Source organism: Crotalus tigris, unplaced genomic scaffold, assembly GCF_016545835.1.
Source record: "Crotalus tigris isolate CLP2741 ecotype Arizona unplaced genomic scaffold, ASM1654583v1 scf7180000017716.2861928, whole genome shotgun sequence".
Lineage (NCBI taxonomy): Eukaryota > Metazoa > Chordata > Lepidosauria > Squamata > Viperidae > Crotalus > Crotalus tigris.
Genome location: NW_024096587.1, coordinates 1,926,794 through 1,953,465, shown reverse-complemented (window position 1 = coordinate 1,953,465; position 26,672 = coordinate 1,926,794). Strand labels below are relative to the sequence as shown.

General features: G+C 41.7%; 2 protein-coding genes across 6 annotated transcripts in view; one reads left to right on the top strand and one right to left on the bottom strand.

Annotated features, from left to right (window-relative positions):
* The window catches only part of CLSTN3 (calsyntenin 3), a 38,636-nt gene extending 21,775 nt beyond the window's left edge, over positions 1-16,861 (bottom strand). For 2 of the 3 annotated variants that reach the window (XM_039338788.1, XM_039338789.1), the window contains exons 1-5: positions 16,525-16,861; positions 11,146-11,268; positions 6,097-6,292; positions 4,912-5,120; positions 4,231-4,380 (exon numbers count right to left, since the gene is read on the bottom strand). In XM_039338788.1, the coding sequence (XP_039194722.1) occupies positions 4,231-4,380; positions 4,912-5,120; positions 6,097-6,292; positions 11,146-11,268; positions 16,525-16,597 (751 nt within the window). In that variant the 5' untranslated portion in view covers positions 16,598-16,861. Of the gene's footprint in view, positions 1-4,230; positions 4,381-4,911; positions 5,121-6,096; positions 6,293-11,145; positions 11,269-13,714; positions 13,931-16,524 lie in introns of those variants that run through there. The other variant, XM_039338790.1, reaches the window with a different exon arrangement.
* RBP5 (retinol binding protein 5) lies at positions 16,151-25,907 on the top strand. Of its 3 annotated transcripts, none has more exons than XM_039338794.1 (4): positions 16,151-16,261; positions 20,432-20,610; positions 22,671-22,772; positions 25,705-25,907. In XM_039338794.1, exons 1-4 carry the CDS (start codon positions 16,243-16,245, stop codon positions 25,756-25,758), a joined length of 354 nt encoding a protein of 117 aa, XP_039194728.1. In that variant the 5' UTR covers positions 16,151-16,242; the 3' UTR covers positions 25,759-25,907. The 3 variants fall into 3 exon arrangements, with proteins under 3 accessions (XP_039194728.1, XP_039194727.1, XP_039194729.1); XM_039338793.1 differs by lacking the exon at positions 16,151-16,261 and adding an exon at positions 18,609-19,261; XM_039338795.1 differs by lacking the exon at positions 16,151-16,261 and adding an exon at positions 19,847-19,981.
* The last annotated feature ends 765 nt before the right edge of the window (positions 25,908-26,672 follow it).

The window sequence follows — 26,672 nt, the reverse complement described above, 5'->3', positions numbered from 1 at the left end:
ATGGTGCATGAGTGTGCATGGGATGGCGTGTAGGGGTACACATGATGCACCCCACAGGTTGGAGAGAGTATATGAGAGGCACCACAGGCAGGGTGCAACAGGTAGGTGAAAATACATTTTTGTCTTTTTGCAATCTTCCCTGCCCACTTCCCAATTTATGACATGTCCATGGGGATGCTAGGATAACTGTAACCCTCAGGATCACTCAAAACCAGTGGTGGGATTCAGCCAGTTTGCACCACTTTGGCAGAACCGGTAGCTAACGTTTTGTTGCCCAGGCCCAGAACGGACTTCCGGAACCGGTTGTTCATATATTGAATCCTACCACTGCTCAAAACCATTATTAGTTCAGCACCATTGTAATTTCAAACAATTGCTGAACAAATGATTATAAGTCCAAGTCTACCTGTATTGCAATCATTCCCAGACAATTGTAGCATTTCCTGACTTTAGTTTCATCCCAAATCATGTAATTGCTTTTTAAGTAATGCCCATTAACTCTGCTTGAAGCTCTTTGTTAGCTATTCCCCACTTCCAAAAGAAAACTGCTCTGTAGCTTCTCTGCCTTGTCTTTTTCACTATTACTTCCTTTTAACAAATACCTAATTCTGTATACATATATTATCTTCATGATTTGTATATGCATTTTCTCATCCACAATCTCACTTCATCATCCCACCAATTCTACCTTCTACCTAGTGCAAAGTTTACACCTGCATGTCTTCTAGCACAGGGGTCCCCACCCCGGGGCCATGAACTGGTACCAGTTCATGCCTGTTTGAAACCGGGCCATACAGCTGGATATGAGCGGCAGGTGAGCGAGCAAAACCGAAACTATCCTGCCCACCCCAGTCCATGGAAAAATTGTCTTCCATGAAACTAGTCCCTGGTGCCAAAAAAGTTGGAGACAGCGATTCTAACACAAAAGGACACATATATTTTGTTTCCCAACACACCCAAAAGTCATGATCATAGGGTTGTTATTGCTAAGTTTATTTTTATATTGCTCTTCCTCCTTTCTGATGTAACATGATAAAAAGGCATGTTCTTTAGTCATCTATAGGAAATAAACCTAAATTTTCTAATAAATTTCTGGTTGGGCAGTTTGTGATGAAATTAATATTTGTAATTCCTTTACTCAAAGATGGCCACCTTGAGGTCACCACAATATCCTGGTGATCTTAGAATGGCTTTTGCCATTTTGATGCCAGCATCAAGTTCCTTGGTTCTTTTCTTTAGAGTCTGGTCAGTTTATCCAACACAATGTGTGGCCAGAGCTGACACATTAGAGCACATGTCACATTAAAGAATGACACTGTGGAGAACATTATAAAGTTGTGCTATAGTTTGCCAGAATAGATTTTGGGGAAAAAATTGGCATCTGGGTTGATATGCTATTGGTGTCAGAAAGAAACATTGGTTCTTTATAAGGGCAATATTTTTCTCCTGGGGCAGAGTGAAGAATTAATAGAATTATTCAGGTTTCTTCTTTTCAATGTCACTGGGAGATATAGTGAGGCATAAAAGCCTCTCTTTTTTACTAACCTCCCAAGACACATGGCTTTTCCTCACCTTTTGTTCTATCTCCATTTAACTTCCTTTTTGTTGATCTTTTTTTAAGAAATCTGAAATACTTCCTTTAATTTGATTTGATGGTGCTGTTCTATTTGAACTGTTCATTTGATGATAATTTCATTTGCTGGTGTTTTAAATGTTGCACTCTTAATTGACATGCTGTATTATTAAATGCTGTGTGAATCCTAGTGAATAAGAGGTGAATAGAGCAACACTCTATCCATTACCTATTAACAGATCTTATTTTGTTGAGATCAGTGTATATAGCTGGTCTGACGTGGACCAAGGACTACTGTGAAGATGTAAGTATCAATATGAAATATAGGGTAGTTTCCATTAATGTTAAACAAGTCTCTTGCTGGAATGCAAACATTTATTTATTTGTTTATTTGTCTATCAAAATTATATGACAGAGTGGCTCTATGTGAACAATAAAACCAATAATTAAAACATTGCGCAAAAAACACTTAAAATAATTCATAGCCCTGTGTTGACCACCAAAGTCAAAACGCTTCATCTCCCGGATTCAATTTGATATGTTGGGAATATCTCAGACTGGGAACAGCAGTTTTCCATAGTGGGATGCACGACCCTAAACCACATGCCTGAAAACCACAAGTATCATTTTGGAGTTCAAAAGAACAAGAATGAGATTCAGCAAAGACAAAGGTTTCAGGGAGCTGTAAGACAATATTTTGTTTAATTTCTACCTATAACTAATTAAAACAGTTATTCACAGCAGACAAATGAGTGTTTTGTTTTTAGAATGAAGGTCTTATCTTGTTGCCTTGTACAGTAAATGTAATCTTTTTAGAAACGTTTTTTTAATGGGGATGGGATTTAATTAATAATAAAGATTTGTTAAATGAATGCATGGAAAACATTTGACCAGACTACCCACATATAGAACTTTGACTTCAAGTGCTGATTCCAAATCCAGAAATTTTAATTTAATCCTTTCTTAAAATGTTTCATAAGATGCTGGAGCAAACTGTTGGTATCACAAAAGGTCAGCAAATATTTAATTACTTAATTTATTGTTATAGGTAGTTCTCACTTAACAGTGATAGTTGGGACTAGAATGTCCATTGGTAGAAATCCAGGCAGTCCCTGATGCCACTGTTAAGTGAGGATTGCAGATTGTTAAGTGAGGAGCTCCTTGTGACTTCCTGCCGGCTTCCAACAAGCAAAGTCAGTGGGGAAGCCAGTAGGAAATTGCAAGTTTCAGGCACCTTGCAAGCAGGAAGGAGGGCAGGTAAGTGACTGCTTGTGCGACATGAGCACAACCATGTGTGTGTGTTGGAGAGATAACTGCTGCTGGTTGCAAGAGGGTTTACTGGTATCTGCTGCAGTGCTGGGTGAGTGCAGCTGGGCAGGTGTACGCTAAGACTGTGTGTGGGGTCTTGCTGTAGGTTAGTGCACGCTGCAAAATACAAGAAATTAGCCAGGGTCCTCAGGAGAAAAAGCGATGAGAGCCAGAGCCACATACAGGAGCAACTTATAACCTCCCCTGCAGGTTTTCCTGTTGAGTTTATTTTGGATGCAAAACCATGGTTAAGTGCAAACCAGTTGCCAAGTACCTGAACCATGATCACATGACTGTGGGGGGATGCTGGAAGAGCTGAACTTCAAGAACCGGTCATAAGTAACATTTGTTTAGCAAAGTTGTATTGTAGAATGATTGCTGAACTAGGGGTCATTGACTGGTATTTTTACTGTCAAGATGCAAAGTGGTACTTTCAAAACAAATTAACTAGATTTTGAAACTATGTATTTTGGTAGAGATATGTTTTCTACTCAATCTTATATATCAAAATATTTTAGGCAGCCGCTGAGATACAACAGCCCTACCAAGGACACCCAAAATCTCTTTAGTGCTTGTTATTAATTTTTTTTAAAAGAAAACCACAAAGCAAGTAATTTTTAAATGCACATTCTGTGCAATTTAAATTTGAATAAATATATTCCCTCCTGAAAACTCAAAACATATCCTTTCTTACAATCCTTTTACACATCTCTCCTGAATAAAACAAAGGGGAAATTGATATTATTAAACAAGTGGACAAGAACTGAATTAAGAATGAAATCAAGCTGAACCACTATTTAAAATATCTATGGCTTCATCATCAGTAGCCCCAAACACGATATGATTAGTTTGCTAGCAAGCTACAAGTACAGAGTGGACTTTGTTTCAAAAATATTTATACCATAAACAGAATTAAGATTGAAAAACATAGTCAATTTATTGGTTGGATTACTCAGTTAATGAATTAATTATAGTTTTTAATTGATTAAAAATAGTGGGATATGATTCAGGCAACAGATTTAAAAGTATTAAAAAAGAATGGTAAAAATGTCAATTGCTTTTATAACATAGTTCATTATCTAAACATTTACACAAACACACACACATACACACACAGAGAGAGAAATGTATGTATGCATCTATCCACACAATCTTATATAAATGCACATATTATGTATGATAATGCATGCCCACATGTTTTTTATAAAAAAAAAAAACCTGACAGTGCACAGTGAATAATCAGTTCTAAGTAAAGAAGGAAGAAAAATTATGGCAAAGGATTCAGATGACAGTAGATTGAATCAAAGGGTAAACAGGTCATGTATATATCTCTGAAAAGAGATTCATACCTTGCCAACTAGGTTTACAGGTGGGCTTCACCTGAATTTCAACCTCAGCATCATCAGAGGCTCGTTTCTTGCCACAGTCATATGCTGTCACCGTGAACTTATACAGGCGCTCTCCACTGTACTGCAGTTTCTCTGTGTTCTCAATGTTCCCTGGTAGAAACAGTACAACCCCAACATTAGCAGACCAAAGAACACCACAGGAAAGCAAAAGAGAAAAAGGAAAAGGCAGATAAAGGAGAAAAAAGCAAGAACCATTTAAAAGAGTATACATGAAAAGAAACTTCATGTTGAAAGCAAAAGAGAAGACTGTTCTTTTAAGTCATATATATGTGTGAATGAGTGGATTTAGTCTGTGGAAGGGGGGAGAGAAGGAGAAGGAGAAGGAGAAGAGAGAGAGAGAGAGAGAGAGAGAGAGAGAGAGAGAGAGAGAGAGAGAGAGAGAGAGAGAGAGAGAGAGAGAGAACAGCCTTATATTTGCTTTCCATTTAAAAAAAACTCACAAAGATCTAAAACTTTAATGTGACTTCCAAATAACTTTAATTTCCACTTTTAAGGGGGGGGGGAAATCCCAAGCAACTCTGTCATTCATGAGTGTTTATGCTTTACATAGGCTTGTTCCACAGCTGTGCCTAAAAAGCCTTTGGATCAATTCAACCTCTAGAAAGTAATTCAGTTTCTCACCATCATTGTCAATCAGAAAGGGGACATTAGGAGTCAAGATCTCATAGTAGCAGATCTGGCTGTACTGAGGGGAGCAGTCACCATCAATAGCTTCTACCCGCAGGATGCGATCATAGAGTTTCCCTTCCGTCACGGCCACGCGATAAAGCTTATCCACAAAGACTGGAGCAAACTCATTGACATCGTTCACCCGCACGTGCACTGTGGCCCTGGGTGGAGGAAGGGGGAGTAATAAGTAACTAGATCCAGAGACCCTTTCTTAAAGGAGAAAAATGCTAGGCTGTAGTAGTTCCTCCACCTACCTCTGTACTATTACTGTGCATTGTCCCAAAGGTGTTTTTCAAAAGGCAGCTGGACTGAGACTGAAGAGCTGAGAACTGAAAAAGCTTCTTGGATGAGAAGCAAAACATCTTCAAGGAAGAAAAAACTCCAAGAAAGTCCAGCTGCCTTTTGAAAAGCACTTGTGGGACATCCATGATCTGGATGATTGAGAATCTCCATAGATATATTATTATACATTGATTTACTTCATCAGACTGTTATAAAGATCAGGAAGAACAGAATGCTTGCATATTATACTTCATAAGACTCCTATAAGGATGTCTCAGGAGACTCCCCCTCTATTCTTACTATAATGCTAGTGAACATTTTTTTTTTTTGAGAAGACAGCTTTTAGGCCTTCCCTTCCCATCAAGAGAATTACTCTTCCAGCAAGCTTTATATTTTTCATGCAATGCTTTGAAGGCAGTCAAACCTAGAGAGAAATAGTCCTAGAGTGGACTTTTCAAGAAGAAAATAATGAGCATCGGAGGAGTTAAGCCCTTCTTTAACTGCTAGCATCCATTCTCATTTGCAGGTCTTCCATTGCCACATTGAAACGACAGTGGAAGACATGGGCAAGAGCTTTGCTTAAATGACAAGCAATTCTTCATAAGCTTTGAATTATGTTGAGAGAAGCATTTTAAATTAAACACTAGCTTCTACTGATATACACATTAAGTTATGTCACCAATGTGATCAATAGGAAGAAATTGCAGAATTAAATGCAAGAGGCTCTTAAACATCTCACTGCAAGCCAAGAAACAATTCTATCTATTTCCTGAATGTAGATCACACTAGGACACTTCAAAAGACTTAGCATGTTCAGATGGAAATCACTACAGCACTGAATCCAATAAGTCTTACTTGTGGGACTTCTTGGTGTTGGCACCATCAGGACCCTCACCACAGTCATAGGCCTGGATGGTGAAAGTATGTTCTTTATGAGCTTCACAATCCACTGGCTCTTTTGCCCGGATCAAGCCCTCGCCTGTGGCTTTGTCAAGGATCACTGCTTCAAAAGGCACTCCTGCCCCATGAATTCGGAATCCACAGATCTCACCTAGTGTCCCAAAAGCAAATAATACAAAAAAGAAAAAAAAATGAGATATTAAGAAAAAAGGAAACATAAGAATGAAATATCATCTTTTAATTCTCTTCTATCCTTCTCTCCTCTACCCTCTTCATTAGCATGAAATAAACAACCTTCTCAAATAGAAAAGCTGGATAATATTAAAGTTAGCAGAGGAAAAGGCTAGAGGTTCAATCCATATATAATTGGATTCCTTTGAAACATTATTATGCCCAAGTCCCATTAAAACTTGGTAAGATTTTGAGGACTTCCAGGTTATTTCAGCAGCATAAGTGCTAGGAAACTTCTTAGTAGACTGCTTGACCTAGTGGAAAAGCTCAATTAGGCTTTGGCTGATTTGCTTTTTTGTTTCCAATATCCAAATATCAAGTTAAAGATTCCCACTGTTATCTAACATTCACCAGTTCAATAGATTGCAAACGCTGGAAGGAGCTAATAGTGTCTTCTGACATTGGAAAGTTTTAATAACACAGAAGTACAATTAACAAGAGGCACCCTTACTGGGACCTGGGAATTGCCTCCTTCTGTAGTTGTTATTCAGTACCATTTCCTGGGAAGCTCATTCATCTGAAGCTAATCAGTATTGATTCCTTGCTGATTGAGAATAGACAGCTAATTCAATCACTATATCTGGAGCCATGGGAGGAAAAGACAATGACCTAGATCTAGTTCACAAATCACTCTAGGACAAGACTTTTCCAACTCTGCAGCTGGCAACATCCATCAATATTAAAGGAATTTGAGAAATTTCCTACCCAGACAAAGCAGGAATGAATAATTTGCTAGGATAAGGAAGATTGGTTTAAGCCCCCTCTAAATCATTGGGAACCCCCTGCTACCCTATAACCCACAATTTGAGATGCCCTGCTTTAAGACTGTCTGATATGGGACTTCCAGTTATGCATCGTGGTGTGATGGGCATAGGAAGACGGGGCTCCATCTTCCATGTTCGATTTTGCCTCACTGGGGACCCTAAAAAGGATTGAAAGTCGCTTCGGAGAGGCAACGAAGAAGGACGGGGATCCTTGTCAACTGCGGAGGAGTGGCAGCCCTTCCGCTGGATCTGAGAAACCCTCCAAACCGGCGGGAAAAAGATTGGTTACATTCGTGTGGCCAGTCAGAAGCTGCTGACAACCAAAGATAAGCACTAACTAGCAATTTTTAAGCAATGTGGATGGAACGGGATGAGACTTTATCCTCTTTTTATGATCTTAATACTACTTTCCTGGAAAAAAGAATGCCCAAAGCAAAGAATCCTCCTCCATGAGAGAGAGAGGGGAAGTTTTTGCTCTGCTCCCTCAGGAAAGAAAAGTGGTGAATTAATTGCTTTGGGGGGAAATAGAGAAAACTACAAGATCATTTTGGAATTAATACAGATATATAGCTTTGAAATTTGGGGACTAAAAGTATCTTTGAGATATTAGAGATATTTTGAACATTGATGGGAAATTAAAATTTTAAAAAAGCAGGAAAAACAGGATATTGATTGAACAAATGGATTTTAAGTGCAAATGCAATTGAGATATGTTCTGGCTAGAAAAGATATTATAAACTGATGCTATTGATATTATGTACAATTCCAGAAAAATGTGATGAAGAAGTCTGTATTTAATTGTATATGTATTAACAGTAACAAGAACTGTATTTGCCCAGTGTGGAAGAAGAGAGGAGCAAGGAAGCACTGGATGGTGTAGTATTGGAACTAGACTGAGAAAGTTAATATGTACCACTGAGTTACCAATGGACCCAGACAACATGTTGCTTATTAAGTACTCATAATTGTAAAATTTAAAAAAATAATAATAAAATATTTATATATAAAAAAGACTGCATGATATGGTATAGGTTCTCCTGCTGGAGCTCTATTCTATTCTATTCTATTCTATTCTATTCTATTCTATTCTATTCTATTCTATTCTATTCTATTCTATTCTATTCATAAGACATGGTTTGATTCAGCCATGAGATAGATAGATAGATAGATAGATAGATAGATAGATAGATAGATAGATAGATAGATAGATAGATGTGGGGAAACTGCACTTTCACTAATATATAAATATATATATAAATGTTTCTCTTACAAGATCAACATTAGTCACTGCTGTTTATGGCCCAGTAATGGAAATATGTGGGAAACACAACCAGAGAAACACATCTTGTAATCAGAATTAAAGAATAGATATATACAATAATTTCAAATGCTCAGTCCAAATTTGATTGGGGTCTTCTCTGTGTGGGGGGCCTGAACAAATGATCCCCCTGCCCTTTCCAAAAGCAGTTTAATGAAATTCACTGGTTCTTTGTTCATTTCTGGTCCCAATTTGAGAAGTTTGCCTAAATTTATACAAGATTTCATATCACTGGTGCTTCAGTATCTAGAGCACTTTTTTTTCCATTTGTTCCATTCTTTACTCTAAGGCAGAATTTCCCAACCTTGGCAATTTCCAGACATGTGGATTTCAGCTGTAGCTGCTGCTGGCTCTTCGTGGTAATTTAAGTCTAGCACCCGTTGCTATTCTGGTGTCAAAGATGATTTTATTTCCTCAAGTGTTTTCATATATTAATTGCCTATTGCAATAGAGGGGCATTTTTATTTATTTTTTCAATGTATTTCTCACCTTTCTCCCCCTTCAATAGTAATCTCTGTTTTACTGTTGCATCTTAATTACTTTTCTTTTTTAAAGTATGCCATGCTAAGTATGCTTTGGAACCTGTTTGAAGGTTTCCTGTTTTACGCACTTCATAAAAGAAAAGAAATGAAACATGTGTTGAGGCAGATGCTCCGTGCTGCTCTCTTTTATGTGGAGCTATTTCTTACATAAATGGGCCTCTAGCACATCATGCCTCCAAACACAATTTATAAAGCCTGTCGAATAGTGTTAATTGGAAAGCGCTATTCAAGCATTCAGAAAAGGAGAATATACTCGCTACAAACATTCCCAATTAGCTCTGCCTCAGAACATCTCTGTATACAACACAACAATCTGCAGGGGAAATGCCTTTCTGTTTGAATGTACTGCGTTCGTTTCCATTCGAGCAACAACCCTGATAATACAATCCTTTTGCTTGTGTAGAAAGCAGAATGTTTATAGCTGCACATGAACAGCTTCTGCAAACATCCATGCTGTATATCCTATGTGGCGAACGTCATTCTAAAGGATAATGATCTTAGGATTCAGAGATAGCCTCACATACAGAACAGGCTTCTTTGACAAACGTGAGAACACAGTTGTAGTCCAGAGAGGGAAATGAGTTCGCTGCCACCATATTTCCTATATGTCAGAAGCTTCGCTCCTATTATCAACCCCTGACTTGATCAGGAACAATTTTATGTACACATTAGGGTATGCCACTAAGATGTAATATTTGAAGACGGCTTATATTATGGAAAGTACCATAGCTTAGACTTTACACTGAAATATTCCAACGTTAAAACTGTAGCTTTGGGCCAGCAATATTATGTGAAATCTTTCCATGGAACGTCACAAAATATAGCTCCTAAGGCAAGTCACATTGTCAGAGATTTCTACGTATGAGAAAGTCTAATAACTTCAAGGATTTTTTCATTCCTGACTGCCAGGCAATTTCACTAATCCATCTTAGTCCATCATATTTATTGATTCTGCTCTGCGAATTAGATTAGATTATATATTGCAGAAATTATCTTGAACTGCAGTTTTCTTGAGCTTCCTAGGAAAAGAATTAGTCATTTTTGGCAGGAAATGCAGACAACTCTGCTGACATGTTTTAGAGGAACAGTAGCAGAATTGTCATGGGTTTGGAGGACCAGTGTGCAATCTCTGTTACATGGGGGGGTGGTGGTGATAGGAATTACTCTGTTAGTATACATGCTTTATTAATGCTGAGAGGCTGCTGACAATGGTTTTCGGAGGACCAAGTCAACTTAAGCCATCCACAGAACATGAGATGCTGAAACCTTGAGAGGCAACGTCCCTATAAACACAAAGGCTTAGAGGTTAGTTTTCTTTAGTCTCTCCTTTGAACCGGTACCTTGTGCTGAATTATTACCCTCATCCCTATGTATCGTTGATGTCTTATATTTGTACAGATTTACTCTCTATCTGCCTCCTAGGGAACAAGCTACCAAAGGATATATTTCTAGATGGAGACTATTTTTTCTTAAATAACTGGGTTAATTGGGTGTTAGCTTTGGTTTGTAAGAAAAACAGATTACAGTAGTGATACAAAAAGACAGGAAGATTACAAATGAAAAATAACATTTAGTCTTGTCATACAATACTTGAGGCAGGACAACTGCTAAATAAATAAAAGGGTATCTGAGCTGGGTCAAAAAACCTGGAACTTAATCTAAAGGAAAATAAATTGAGTCTTTGGTCCATATCTTCAAATTTTACTCCTTCTCCCAAAGCCCTAACAAGGGGGAAGAGGGAATGGTAGTAAAAAGAGATTAAAATGTTGAGACCTGGTAGACTTCAGGTCACAATGACCGTGGCTAAATCCCAAACTGGGATGTTAATCTGGATCAGGCCTCCTTACAGCTATTCTTTAGTAAGAAACACACACACACACACATCAGCTAATTCCTTATTTAGTCACATTGTATTTGACCCTTCCTTGTGCAACTATAGTCACTGATTTCACACAAGCTTCATCATAGCATTTCTGTTTGGCTTCGACTTGGTACATGGACCCATACATTCAGGTTTGTGGACTATGGTTTAGGCTTTGGTACAGAGCATTGGAACAGGTGCTTTCACAAGCCGCACTTAAACTCTGGCTGTGTATGTACTTGAATGCAGCTAATGAAAAGCCTATGAGCTCTCCTGCCAGTCACATACCTGCATAGCGCAAGGGTGCATCCTTGTCCAGAGCGAAGAGTGGAGGGTTCAGGAGGACCGTGTTGTCATTCTCCATGACAATGCCTTGATACTCAGCTTCAATCCAAGGCTTGTGCTTGTTGGCTAAGAGCATTGGGAGTGCAAAAAGGATGATAAACAGCACAAATATCAATATCCTCCAAGTTCCCATCCAATGACATTTATAATGCCTCTCATTATACCTCACTGGCAAGAGTGAATCCTCTTAATTGTTTTCTCAAGTTGCATTTCATTTTGCTCCAGAATGAGCAGAGGAAACACTTGAAAAACCCATACAATCCCATCCTCTCCAATAACCTTAGTAATAATTAAGGCTGCAAATTGTGCATGTTTCATTCAGGTAATGTCTGTGTGGGGCCAATATTCAGTAAGAACTATTGCAGCATAACTGTTCCGGCAGTTCTCAATTTGCAACAGCTAATTCAGTGACCATTTGAAGTTACAATGGCCCTTAAAACAGACTTATGATCGTTTTTCACACTTACGACCATTGCAGCATCCCCGTGGTCACATAATCAAAGTGCTTGGTAACTGATTTATATTTATGATGACTGAGTGTCCTGGGGTCATGTGATCACCTTTTGTAACCCCGTGACGCGCAAAGTCAGTGAGAAAGCCAGATTCACTTAATAGAAATAGCACTTAGACTTATGTGTCCCTTCACAGTGCTTTACAGCCCTCTCTAAGCAGTTTACAGAGTCCGCATATTTCCCTCAGCAATCTGGGTCCTCATTTTACCGACCTCGGAAGGATGGAAGGTCTGAGTCAACCTTGAGCTGCTCAGAATCAAACTCCTGGAGTGAGCAGTGAGTTAGCCTGCAGTACTGCACTCTAACTACTGCGCCAACTTAACTATGGCAAGAAAGGTCGCAAAATGGGGCAAAATCCCTTAGGAAATGTCTCACTTACCAACAGCAATTTTGGGCTTAATTGTGGTTGTAAGAAAAGGACTACTTGTAGTTAGAGGGGGGGGGACTCAGAACGGGAGATCCTACTAGTCAAATACGATCAACAGTTCAAGATCAACGTTCTGTGCCATAACTTTCCAAGCCTGTCATCTATCAGCAGAGGCTGAAGCAAATCAAGGAAAGATTCCCCCCCCCCCCAAGTATCTCCTAATAGGAGTTCAAATGCTCCTCATTGACAACGAGCCTCTCTGGAAAGTACTCCAGTGTTTGTGCTGACATTTAAGCTAATTCACAGGGTCTGGGTGAGATTAAATGGAGAAGCAGGTCACAAAATGCCACCCTGAGCCCCCGTGGAAAGGATTAGAAAAATGTATTATAATCCAGCCCAGAAAGGAGTGGTACATCCTGGTTACATCCTAAATCCTGCTGGTTTCCACTTGCCAGAGCAGAAAATGTGGGGGTATTTACTGAGGCTTTTCAGCTCAGAGAATTGTTATAGATTGGAACAATGTCAATAGCAGATTTTCACTTGCAGAACTCTGAGTAGCTAAGGCCCCCTCCCTCTGGCAGGGTATCAAGAGAAGTATCAAGGGATTAGGAAGGTATTTTAATTCCTTAACGTGTTACTTAAAGGGACATACATTATTTTATTTTACAACAGCAGGGCACTAGAGTTTTTATAAAGGACATTATGGCTAAAAAGCAAAGAGACTGCCTAGGAATTAGCTGATGATTTTATATGGCTGTCACCATGTCAGATTCTTTAAAAACATATTTAATCATATTTTATAGAGCAAATATTCAATGCTATTTAGAATCTAGATAATTTGAAAAATATCACTGCATTTTCTTTAGTTTCTTAGGGACACACACTCACACACATGTATACTTTCTGTCCAAATAGATTTTTAAAGTATAATTCAAAAGGCTAAAATCAATATAATTAGATTAGTATTAATGCCCAGGTAGTAATCACAATACTCTTGTGTATTTCTACACACTATAAATCTTGAAAGTTAAACCTTTTCTGATTGGTGAATATTTAGAAATACATACATTTTAATTCAGATAAGAACAAATACACGAGGGAGATCAAATTAGAACTTAGCTTAAAACAGCACAATTTGCTCTGACATAGTAACTCTAAAAAGAGAGCTTTTGACAGACACCTTTAACAAATGAAGGCAAATATACATGTGTCCCAGAATAATGTTGCAGGATTCAATCTGGGTCGGTCACCGAGAGAGACGTTCCCTGAGAATGGGCTTCATCGCACAAGTCCGAAAGCTCGGAAGACTCTGGCCCCAGTGACTGACCCAGGCTGGATTCTGCAGGCACATTTATCACCATCATTTAAAAAATTCCAACAGGATATGTACATTTCCTGCTGATCATATTCATCACAAAAAAGCCCTTTGTTCTCCAAGAATAGACCATCTGAATTTCCATAGTAGGGATCACAACAGAGAGATGGGAAGGGAGGGCAGAAGAAATAAAAGAGGAAATGAAGTTACTTATATTTAGTTTTCTTTCATCGTGACAAAATTATCTTAAGGTTTCAAGCAAAAAGCAGGTTTCCAACATTCCCATCTAGGAGGACCCTGTTTCGATGGCTCAGGTACCTTCACTTCTGCCCTCTCTATAGTCTTCCACAGTCCTTGTGTCTCCTGCTCTGTCCTGGCATATGCCATTTTCCTCCTGGCCTCACTTCGTAGCCTGAAATGCTAATCTTGTTGGCTGGAGCCAGTCCAGGCTCAACAGTGTGGCAGCAGCCAGCAGGAGGCTCCGAAAAATGTCACAAGCCCAGAAATAGCAAATTAATCTTCATCACACAACCTCCAGGGCAGGGAAAATGGAAGATGGAGATGAGAGAGAAGGGGAGAAATCATTATAAATTAACACTCCTCCTCACTAACCAATCCCTAGTAAGCTGGGTCTCTAGAATTAGATCATGGTGTCCTAGTTACAACCCCTATCTCTCCACATTAAATCCTCCAGATAGAATTGTGTTCCATTCATTCATGACTGAGCAATCCTATGACTACTTTAGGGACGTTGAGAATGTAAGGACATTTTTCCATACGAGATCATTAGGAACTTTAGATAAAGCATCAGACCCATCTCTGGAGGTCATGAGTGTCAGTGGCAAATCAAACAGCTGGAGGCTAGAGCTCCATGAGAATATTTCAGGTGACATCGTTAGAACTGACCCTGCAAGGTGAGCAAACCATCTCAGAAAAAGGACTTAAAGAGGTCAAAGCGGAGGCACAGCAGTCATCTGCTTTAAGTAAGAACATGGAGGGTTTATATGGTTCATCTTCCCGGCAGGCTGGTCAGTGTTTAGCATGAAGGAAATGCCATTTGATTTTTTCCAGCTCAAGTACTTGGATGTATCTCATGGTACTCTGTGCCAGTTCCAAGATTATTTGCTGCTGTTTTATCCTTGGTAATTTCTTGAAGGGTTATTTAGCAAGAAATGCAAGCAGATTCTTGCACGAGAAGTAAAGCCAACGTTTACTTTGCGGTAGCATGTGGACCAGCAAGAACCATATAGTCAAAATATATTTTGTCTAATATTAGAACACAACATCACAAGCACTGGTCAGAAAATGAAAATCTCTCACTACTGGCTCCAGTGGCTTTTGAACTGGCTTAGGCAAATCCATTCCTCTCACAGTAACGATTAGGGCTAAACAGCAAAGAGAAGGCCTAGAGGAGAACAGTGGTGGAGACAAAGAACAGGCGCAAAACATCGTCTTCAGGTTCTGCCTATTAGTCTCCAGAGGCTTCCAATTAGCCAGTTTCAAAAGAGGTTGTGGGACTAGGTGGTTTAATTTAGCCAGGAAGTTCTTTTGAAGCATTTTGGTCCATCAGATGGTATTGAATTGAATTGAAAAGATGCCTAGAAAGGGCTTCAGTAGAGACTTTAAAGCCCTGGTATATCTTTGCAGCCAGCCAAGACTGGAAGAGTGGAAAATAAGGTGAATCAGAACACGAGAGCTTTTTTAAAAAAATGCTATACTGCAGCACAGAATCTGAAGCTTTGGGGTTATGGCAGATGAAAAGGCAGAAGAACGTAAACCGGGGTATTCATCTCGCCAGATTGTCTTCAGAGCTGCCATATTTAAACAAATAAATAATCCAGCCCAAGTTGCATTCTAGTTCACTTCTCTCCCAAGTACAGTATGTCTCTAAGCTGGTATCTTACGTATATCACCTGCCCCTTTTTCGGTATCTTTGTAACACCAAGCTCTGGCCCCACCACGGCCCTTGCTTCAAGCATGGAAAAGGGGGATGATTGCCATGTAAGGACAACGAGCTGGTGAAGGGAGAATAAAACCACCTGAAGAGCTCTGGTTTGATGATTTCTCAAAGGCCACAAGGCCAAGTCAACTCTCAGTGGCTATGTGCATTGAGGATTGAGTACCGAAGAGAGAAATTCCACTCTACTGTATCTGCAGAACCAACAAGCGCACTGAATCCTAATGCTGCTGCATTGCCCTCCCCCTCCCCATGCCAATGTTTAAGGAAGAAAGCCAGCCACGGTAATAGAAATCAAATGCTTCTTCACACTCCATCTCCTTCCTTTGCTACAAGCTGGTGCGGAAAGATGACTCAATCTCCCCCAAAATATGCAGGACCTCGCTTCCAGCCCCTTCCTTTAATTTCCACGCAACGCTATTTCTCAACAACTCTTGTTCTGATGTGAAGACCCGTAAGCCTTGACCAACCTGCCCATCTCTCTCATTTTCAGGCGCACAGATATGCGTGCGGATATATTGTCCTGCGTTCGTGTTCAGAATACTGAAGCTTCCGTAGAGGAGCAGCCCCCTGTTCAGCAGTTCACCCATTTATAAATGCATTCATGGTTTCCCTCTCCTTTGCTTGAAATTAGTAGATTTTGCAATAATGAACTAGATGGACTGGCAAACCAACTAAGACCCCTAAGGCTGCAAGGAAGAGAAGATGGCAACTAGCCTAGAAACCGAGGAGGTAGCAAAAGCAGCTTCATCACGTTTTGATCCTAAGAGACTGGAACACAGAAGGAGACCTGGGAATTGCTGGGCGTATGATAAATGACAGGCGGAAAATGAACGTAGGAGAGAGATAAACAGGAGATGTAGAGGAAACAAAGCAGGAAAGGGATCTGATGCTACAGAAGGAAGCAGGTGAGAAAATCCAGCGGTGCAAAACAGCAAAAGCAGAGAAGCCGCGGCTGGCCCCACGTTTAGCTCCAAGCCCTATTTCTCCACCCGCTCTCAGCATTCCCGGGGAATGGATGGGATGGATTAGAAGGCAGGAGAAAGAGCTGCGCTCCAGCTTTGACCAGATGGGAGAGGCACGGAGGGCGAGCAAAGAGCTTCCCAGCCACACACCCACCCACCCAGCCCAGCCCTCTCCTTGGGGAGTCCGGGCGCCTCAACTCGCTCACCTTTGTTGCCGAGGGCGCAGGAGACCAGGAGGAGGAGGAGAGGGGCGGAGGCGAGGGGCATCCCCCAGCCCATTTTAGAAAAGCCTCGCAAATACCGCTTCGTGGCCGGGAGAGGCTGGGTCTCGCTCGCCGAAGGAGAGAGTGCCTTGACGGCTGTCGCTACGAGCTGCTCCCACCCAGACCCAGGGGTCGGCTGTCGAGGCACTGCCCGGGACGGGGCGCCAGCTGGAGCTCCCGGACGCCTCCTTTCTCGGGTCCGGCCCAGCCTCTGTACTGCAGCATGATGTCAGCAGCGTCTGACGCTGATTGATGGGCCCTCGCAGCCAATACGAGGGGCGCCCCAGCCAGGTGCTGCAGGAGAGGGAGGGGACCGAGACTTAGGGGTAGGGGTGGGGGCGTGGGAAGGCCAGAAGGGAGGGAGGGCTTTCTTTTGCTGTGGGAGGGGGAGGAGGAGGGCGGGGCACGTGCATGCACGCGAGCGCCCTGCCGCGTGCAGGCAGATAGAACAAGGAACTTTAGGGGGGCTTGCAGTTGGACACGAGGGGTCTTTTCCCCCTCCGCTTCCCCATCCCCGTTTTTCCCTCTGATTTGCTAGCAGGGAACTGGAGGAGTCAGGGAAAAGAAATGCACGCCCAGTTCGCGCACAAGTTGAAATCCAAAGGACGCTGCTGGAAGAGAGATCTGCCCCCCCCCCACCGCGATCTACTCTAGGTTGGGCTGGCCACAGAAGCATCTCTCTTAAACTGCTTTAGGGTCAGACAGTGGCGTGAGAAAGTTCGCGGTAAGGCCTCCAGGTGTCCGCAGCTATCTTGCTGTGATGGGGAGTAGGGAGCAAATGTTGGTTCGCGCGTGAATGTTCCCTGGCTGACATCTTACCGTGTGGTGTTGGCAAATGAAAGGGTAACAGCCCTCTTTCCCCACCACCACCCCCGTGAAATAAACCTTCCTGTCTCTGATGATCCTTCTCACACAAACTCCCATTTGCAGTCTATGGTCCCTTCAATCGGTAAACCAGATGCCTGTATCAGTGTTAGACCAGACTTCAGTTGGCTTTGGAGACGAGCCAGTCACTCCAAGGCAAAGAGTAATTTCCCCACAGGCACGTACAAGCTGGAATGACTGGAAGGGTGATTGAAATTTGACTCTGAATAATTCGCAGAACTATTGTCTACGGTAAGTTGCAGCCGTGTGATTCATTCACACACAGATCCCTCAACGGATGTGCATATGCATGTGTAAATCAGCCCGAAGAAGGTGCTAATTTTGCTGGAGTGGGGGAGGTTTGCTTTCTTGGGCAACCTAAGAGAGCTGCGATTTGACCGTGAGCAGAACAGTTTTCTCTTGGCTGTACATTCAATACACAGAGTTGAGCCACTCTCTCTTTTTACTTTCACTCCCCCACAGAGATACCATCGGCTGCCTTTACTAGAGTGTATTCGGGGTTACCCTATAAATGCATGTGATACCTTATAACGATTTTAAAATACAGTGTATAAATTTGAGAGAGGTAAAGTCAGCTATGGAACCCAGTTTCAGAATTCTTTCCAAAAACCACGAAGAAATGCTCTGGTGTGGGAAGGAGCAGAGTGCCTCTCCCTCTTCAGGACAACTTCTCCCACCAGCCATCTAGAAGTAGCCACAAAGATTTGCGGGGCTTCTGGGGACAGCCTCACCTACCATATCACTCCGAGAAAACTGGGAAGCCATTTTGATGTTTGCCATGACCAAGCCTGGGTAGGGGTTATCTCAAGTGAGCAACCGCTTCTCCTCATGCCTGGCATTAAACTGTCATTAAACGCTCTGGCTGTGTCTTCACAATGTGCAGATGACCTGTGTGGATTCAAATCAGAGATGACTGAATTGATGGGATCGCATAGCACAGTGAACTATTGCTAACTGCACAGACAGGGTTGCTCAACAGCATGGATGCGAACCAGTAGGTGCCCTTAGGCAGACAATTATTTGGAAAGAGGAAGTGAGCAGGAGGCAACAGTGAAAACTGCTGTCACTCTATACGGGACTATTGAAATAGTTAGAAATTTCTAACTGCTGCTCGTAAGTAGAGTAGTCTTCCAGTCAAGCTCAGCGGCTGGTGACTTCGTGGAAACATCAAGGCAGTTTTCTTGGGAAGAGCACGGAAGCGGTTTTTGGCCTTGACCGGGATGCTTCTCACATAGCTTTGGGATTTCCAAGTGGTCCCCTATCCACGTAGGAACCAGCCCGGACCCTGATTAACTTGCGCTTTGGTAAAAAGAGTGGAGCGATTGGCGATTTGCAAAAGTCGTCGTATTTCTGGTTTTTATTTTTCATTTTTCCTCGTGATAACAATCGGGAGAAAAGGAGGAGAAAAGCGAAACGCAAAGGCTCCTCTCGCGGCTCCCCCCGCCCGCGCGGACTGGAGCGGAGTGACTCTTAGGGCGGCGGGACTCGACCCTCCCGCGGCGCTACATAAAAGGCCGGGGGACGGGCGGGGAAAGAAGTCGAAGCGGCGGACCCAGCAACGCGCCGTCTGCGGGCTCTCTTCAGCTGTATCAGCTGCCGCCTCTTTTCTCTCCGTCCTCCCTTCTTTTCCTTCTTCCTTCCTTCCTTCTTTCCTCTCTGCGAGCCTTCCTCCCGTTTTCTGCCCGTTGTCTTTCCGTGCCTTCGTCCTCCTCTTGGGCCGTGATGCCTCCCAATCTCAGCGGCTACTACCGCTTCGTGTCTCAGGACAATATGGAGAATTACCTCCGTGCCTTGGGTAAGCAAAGCCTTCCTCTCCCTCCGTTTTGTTTCTTCCCTCTCCCGGCCGCCAAATCGCTCCCCTTCAGTTTGCGATGGTGGTGGTGAATGCTGGTGGGACTGGTTGGCGCCCAGAGCGCTTTTTCAGCTCCACATGGTTGGTTTAGGGCAGGGGTAGGCAACCTTGGCTCTTTTATGACTCGTGGACTTCAACTCCCAGAATTCCTGAGCCAGCACTGCTGGCTCAGGAATTCTGGGAATTGAAGTCCACGAGTCATAAAAGAGCCAAGGTTGCCTACCCCTGGTTTAGGGTAACTGTGCCAATCCTTGGATGTCAGTAATCTGGGCAGAGTTAAACTCCAGGATCTCTCTTGACCCCTAAAAGGTTATGATAATCTGGTCTTCCTAGGAGTTTTCTTGGTGGCACCAAGCTAGTCCACCTTGCCCGATTTCAGAACAGCTAAATGGAGATGCTCCTGGCCGGAACTTGGATGGCAAAGCACCTGGGTGGAGCAGAGCTGATCTTAAGACAGAATACAGGGAAGCTGAAATGCCTTGGCAAACCACTTCCATTTTATCAAGAAAATTCCTGGGCTGAGTCTACATCATCACCGGAGCAGTGCCTGATTCATGGAAAACTTACTCTTCCCCAGCAATTTATAATCAATATCAATTTATATTATGTGCTCATTGTGATCTTCAAGGAACACAGCACTTTCAAAACTGCTGTATCTATAAGGTAGATGGGAGAGAGAAATGTGCCTGGAGGCCTCCAAATTAATTCCTGGCAGAAGTGAGATTTAAATGGGGATTTCCTGATTTGTAGCTCAGGCATTTAGTCAGTGCTTTGTTTTTGTAGGGCAGCTTAGTGAGAAAAGACATGCTTATTTAAACAATTGGGTTAAAAGAATGGTTTGTCTTTGATTCATACTGGTATGTGTGTCTTTTACTACATTTGCTGCCTTGGATTGGTGGTGGGAGGAAGGGAAGACATAAGTTAAACTAGGAGAGTTGCATTCTTGTTTTCATCTTCCTTTATTACTTGGCCAAAATGAGGAAGAACTGAGGTAATGCATACAGGGGACCTGGTTTCATGCATTGTTACTTGTTGTTTATTCCCACTGCCTTTGGGGTTCACAGACAGCATTCTTCATTTATTTAACTTTTGTTCTTGTAATCTCCTGGTTAGATATCAATGTGGCCCTGAGGAAGCTGGTTTGTCTCCTGAAGCCAGACAAGGAGATCGTTCACACTGGTGACCATATGACTATTCGCACCATAACTTCTCTGCGAAACTATGTCATGGACTTTGACCTTGGGGTTGAGTTTGAAGAGGATCTGGGGCCAGTAGATGGACGCAAGTGCCAGGTAAGAGACAAAGGCTTTGGTGAAATGCAAGTAGAAATTGGGTCAGTGCCTTTCTGTAAGAAAGAGCTTCTCTGTAGAAGAAACACGTTGTTAACATTCAGATTCTTGGTCCAGAGTTGAATGGGATCAACAAAGTTCTTCAGAAACTGATTTTCTGCCAATTTCCAAGCAAGCAAGATGAAGTTAATTCACACATTAATTCAGTCTTATTTATACAACTAACCCAATTTTATGAGTAGTCAGCTTACACCAGGACTCTTAAAAATATTCTTATGAGCAGTCTCTGTGCTAGTTGCAGAATTTCCTGTTCCCAAGACCTACAAATCTCTCATGATAAACTGCTCACATGATGAAATAATTTGGACAAGTTTTTAATGCAAGCTAGAGCTTATCCATTATGTAAAATAAGCTCCATTTTAGTTGGCAAAACTTCTGACTGGTGGTAAAATGCATGTTGTAACAGACACTTAATAATCTCCCTTTCTTTCTGCAATGTCAGGCAAGCAATAAACAGGAAATGTATTAAAATCCTGATAACTCTGGATTGATTTGAGTAGTTTTAGAGGTAGAGCCAGGCACACCGCTACAGCTTAAGGAATACTTTAATTTATTTTGTGAATAAAATATTTCATTCATTTTCATAAATGAAATCATTTTCATAAATGAGAGATAGATAACCTATTCGTCAGCTAAGCCAGCCTAGCCATCTTTAAAATGCATGGCATTACAGTTCCCATCATTCTCAGCCACTTTGCATAGGCTAAACATGCTGTATTGCCTTAAGAAAGCTTTCTTGAAAGGAAGTTACAAGGCAAGGGAAAGGACAATGAAAAAAACCCTACATATATTTTAGGGTTTAAATAAAATGTGTCAAGTATTTAAAGTGCCTAAAATTATTATGACAATCTTCAACAATACTGGAAGTTAGCCACTATTTCTTCAGATTGCTGACGGCGTTCAGAGAAAATGAATGGCTGAACTAAGAAATAAAATTTGAATTTTAAAAATGATTAACCCATATATGTGACTTTGAACCTTGGAAAGGTTAGCACTGAGTACGGTATTGTTAGTATGTCTACTATTTTCTGGCTAAGAGCTAAACTTCATACCCAGCTTTGGCTGTTTTCAAATCAGAAGAAAAAGTCTTAGTGGGATAGGTTGCGCATCAGTTGTAACCCACATTCAGCACATACTTCTCTTTCCATAGATCAGCCTTCCCCAGGCTGGGATCCCAGGGCCCAGAGGGTCTACAATTTAATTATATTGCTGTGCAGACTCTGAGTGTCAAAAGTTGTGATAATATTTTGTAACTGTACCTAAACCAAAGATTGTTACTGTAGCATGGATTTAGAGAGGGGCATTGCCTTTATTTTGTTTTGTTTTTCTTGGTTAAAGAATTGGGGGGGAGGGTTACAATCCCTTGTCTTGGATTGGTCTAGGGCAGGGGTAGGCAACCTTGGCTCTTTTATGAGTCATAAAAGAGCCAAGGTTGTCTACCCCTGGTCTAGGGTCCTTATTTCAAAATAAAGCTTACGATTGAAGATGGAAGACAGGATTAAGACTTCTCTCCCCTCCTCTGGAACAATGGCTTTCTTTTGCATTATTTTTTTACCCTAAATATTTCTTAACAGGCTCAGTTCTGGGGAAATCAGCACACCCTGAGGGGGGGGAAATCACAACAATTATGAAGACAGATGTTTGGAAACTTAAATTCTGTCATGTGTAAGCTTTAGTCATGAAGTAGAAAGGCAGTTTATTTGGGGTCTGCATCTATTGAGGTTTAGGCAGAATAGTTCTCATGGGGATTTGCACACATAAAACTTTCAGGCATATCTTCATTCCCATTTCTGTCTGTAACAAAACAACGGGCAGTTAAGACTTTCCCTTGGTGTCCTGGATGGCTGCTTGAACAGGGGCTGCATTACACTGAGCTGCTTTTATTTTAAAGCATGTTCTGTCTTGTTTCCAGCAGAAGGCCCTTTCCTATTTTAAGTGATGTCATTGCCCCTTTCTCTTTTCTCGCTCTCCCCCCCCCCCGTGCTCCCTCCCGCTGCTTTCAGACAACTGTTTATTGGGATGGAGATCAACTGGTGTGTGAACAGAGAGGAGAGAAACAGAACCGGGGCTGGAGGCACTGGCTAGAAGGGGATCAACTGCATCTGGTAAGGAGGAGGAGGGGGGGTCCCTAATCAATTTTTTCTACTTCCGCTCCCATTTTCAAAAGCACAGAATGGATCTTCTTCCCCACTTCCAGCTCAGAAAAACCAAGAGGTCGGTCAACTTCTGTGTGCTTCCTCAGGGAGGCAATGGCCTCTTGATAAAAACATCCTTCCCAAGAGTTCAAAAGTTCAGTCGGCTGAGCAAGGGAGCCACCCATTGTCCAGCACTCTTTTCTGAAATTTGATCACAGCTCCTGCGCCATCAGGAAAGGAGCGGAAATCAAAGCAGAGCATCCCGGTGCCTGACACTCAGAATTTTAGCCTTAGTGCTAGTAAACAACATGTTATTTGCAGCTGCCCTCAGGTAAATGGTTCCAATGGCAGTTTGGCAGAATGGGCTTTACGCGCGCCTTTCCGAGCAGTGTCTTCTCTCTGCAGTTCATGGCTTTCCCCTCTAACACAGGCTGCTGGGTCAAGTATGTAGGGAATGCTGACATCTGGGCTGAATAAATACACTGAAAAGCTGGGAAGAAAAACTGAATTGTGATGATTGTGCAGAGAAAAAGTGGGTGCTAGTACATTCTGAGAGATAGCCCGGTCTTACTGAAAAGTGTACCACAAATTTCCAGCTAGTATAAAATGCCTTGAAAGTCAGGGGTAATTTGATGAGACTATGAGAAAACAGATTATTGGTTGTATAAGGTAAACATCCCTCTCCCCCAATCTCCCCAGCCAATAGCCAGTCTTAAGCATTCTTTTCTTAAAAATGCTTAAGTAATGCTTTTTGCATTTTTAAATAACACACTAATTTACAAGTGTAATTTACAATAATGCTAACTTAATTATGAAGCCACATCTTTAATAATGAAATATTAGGGTAATAATAAGAGCACTAAATAAGGCATTCTCTTCAGTCTCAGAATAGACTGAATTCCCTATCTACAATTCTTCAGTGTTCTTCAGCTCTCTGGTACTCTCTAAAACAGTGGTTCTCAACCTGTGGGTCGGGACCCCATTTGGGGTCGAACGACCATTTCACGGGGGTCACCAAACAACGCAGTCCACCATTTTCCCCCCCCTTTTCCTTAGCTGTGCTACTCCCTTTTATTCTATTGGCTTTTGAAAGCCAATAGAATAGACTCTCTTGAATAGAGTCTAATTCTATTGGCTTTCAAAAGCCAATAGGAATTGTCCAGGCTGTCTCTGCCCTGCTGAGCCCGCCAAAAGTCCCATTCTGCAAACGGTGCTGCACCAGTTGAGCAGTCCTCGACTTACGACCGGTTGAGGGGTCGCGGGATTAAAAAGGTTGAGAACCACTGCTCTAAAAGCTAGAAAGTTAGAAAAGGTTAAATAAATCCAAGCACAACCAACTGTTGACTTCCACCAGGGGACAGTTAGGTGAAAATTCACTTGCACTTTTCAGCTGGCTGGGGAATTCTGGGAATTGAAGTCCACATGTCTTAAAGCTGCTAAGGCTGAGAAATATTGCTCTAATGCTGCCATCTAAGAATCTCAATAATTTTAGTCTCTGAACTTCATAGTTTTATGCCCCTTATCTATAGAGGAAAGCAAACTTGTGCAATAAGCCAGCTCTGGTAGGTATCGGCTTGCTCCAGAATCTTCCCCTGGTGACATTCCTGATTGAAACAAGCTGTTCCTGCACTATAGTACAAATCCTCGGATCATACCTTCTGAAAGAAACAGTAAAGTACTTAAGACCGTGGTGGAGGGGGACAAATCCACCTCAGAAGTTTTCCTTTGAAATTAAAGCGAATGGGCATGAATTCGCTTACATAATTTTTCTTTTCTTCAATGAATGTTGAGCTGCTCAACTTCCTAGTGGCTTGTCTCTCCTACTGATGGTGGTGGAGGGGCAACAGGTTTGCCTTATCTAGTTGAATCAACTAGATTCGCTCAAGTAGCTACTTTCAAAGGCAAGTAGGGGCCCCAACCAGGGTGGAAACTCGGCACAAGACACATACAGCAGAAATGTCATTTGGTTGACTCTTTCCCCTTGTCCCTGCTATTTTATTTTAAGATAACTAGATTACTTTTGTTGATTTGAAAGCAGCCAGTTGCTAAAAATATCCACAACAAACCTTTTTGTAGGCCTTTGAAGTTTGCCGTGTATCATCCCCTTTCTCCAGTATCTGACACAACAGCCTTGTGCTTCGAAGTCTTTTTGTGAATGTGTCCATTTTTCTGAATGTATCTATTTTGAGCAATACAAACAGTTTTTTGTAAACTCTTTTTTTCCGAGGAAATGTAGCTTGGGATGTTGTTTTCAGCATTTCCCTTTAATATATGCATGTAGAATTGTATATCTGGAAAACTGTGAATGAATGAAGAAGTGCATATATAAGGTTGTCTATAGGTTTGGAAGGTGCAAAGTAGAGATGTTCACACTGAAATTTCTGTTGTGTTTCTATTGATGGCAATTGTTTTTGTTCTAGGTCAGTGGTTCCCAACCTGTGGGTCGGGACCCCATTTGGGGTCGAACGACCATTTCACGGGGGTTGCCAAACAACACAGTCCACCATTTTTTTTCCCCCTTTTCCTTAGCTGTGCTACTCCCTTTTATTCTATTGGCTTTTGAAAGCCAATAGAATAGACTCTCTTGAATAGAGTCTAATTCTATTGGCTTTCAAAAGCCAATAGGAATTGTCCAGGCTGTCTCTGCCCTGCTGAGCCCACCAAAAGTCCCATTCTGCAAATGGTGCTGCACCAGATGAGTAGTCCTCAACTTACGACCGTCTGAGTAGTCCTCGACTTGCTACCGGTTGGGGGTTGCGGCATTAAAAAGGTTGAGAACCACTGTTCTAGGTACAAATAAAAAACAAACTGAACCTATTCGTTGGCTGGCAGATGACAATGTTCTCTAGGGGTTCAAGCATAACTGTACTTCTTGCTTCTTGGTTGACCTTTTTTCTTCTAGCGCATGACAGCAGAGAATGAGGTTTGTGTCCAGGTTTTCCAGAAAGTGAAGTGACCTCAAACATCGTGCCTACCAGTGAGATGTGCCAACTTTCAGATGGACCTGATACTGGACACCAAGCCAGATGGAGAGTCAAGCAAACTATTCATATCTTTGCTTAACCTTTCATCTGTGGATTAAAACAATAAAGATGACCAAATGTGTGCATTTTTTATTGATGACTGAGACATATAAGCAATATGCTTTCAATCGTCTTCCTGCTTTTCAGATTAAGACTTCCATGCCTATCTATTTCTGTCTGAAGTGGCAGACTGTATTTTGATTGTGTCATTATAATTTGGAGTGGTTGGGGCTTCGTGCAGCTAATTATTTAACCAAACCCACACATCTTGCAATGTAGTTGCAGTTTGATCATCTTAAGAATATGAGTTCTCCTGACCATACAAAAAATTATCTTTGCAAATATACTGTTACACAGCCAGACTTAATGCTGGGATAAGACACCAGGTAAGTGATAATGTCTTTGCATTAAGAAAAAAATAGCAAGACACCATATGTTGGCAACCAAATCTTCTGTAGGTAAGGAGGGCTTCTGAATAGGTTGCAGAAAGGAAAGGACTTTATTTTTGAATAGGTAAAATTGAGCAAGTATTGAAAAAAAAAGGAAACTGGAACTTTAAGAAAGAGAAATCCTTTCAGAATAAGAGTTCTGCCATCCTAAGCAGGAGAAGGAAGTGATTTATCACATCAAATTCTCCGCCTGAGAACTTTGGTAAGAGGAGACTGTTAAATAAGGAATGGAGCCATGAAATCCTTTCAGCTTAGGAAGGAAATAGAGTAAGACTGATGCTCCGTAAATCAGAGTTGGATAGCACAGTGCTAACCTGGAAGCTTCTTAAAAGTTTGCTTTGGCCAGGAACAGGAATTTTGCACATGGCTGAAGGGAAGCTGAAGTTTATCAGTTGGCA

Bases quoted from the DNA above. Each gene is read 5' to 3' on its own strand.
- RBP5 (XM_039338793.1), top strand. From the start codon at position 19,189: ATGCCTCCCAATCTCAGCGGCTACTACCGCTTCGTGTCTCAGGACAAT. The intron at 19,262-20,431 runs GTAAGCAAAGCC...TCTCCTGGTTAG, and splicing joins GAATTACCTCCGTGCCTTGG to ATATCAATGTGGCCCTGAGG. The intron at 22,773-25,704 runs GTAAGGAGGAGG...TTTTTCTTCTAG, and splicing joins AAGGGGATCAACTGCATCTG to CGCATGACAGCAGAGAATGA.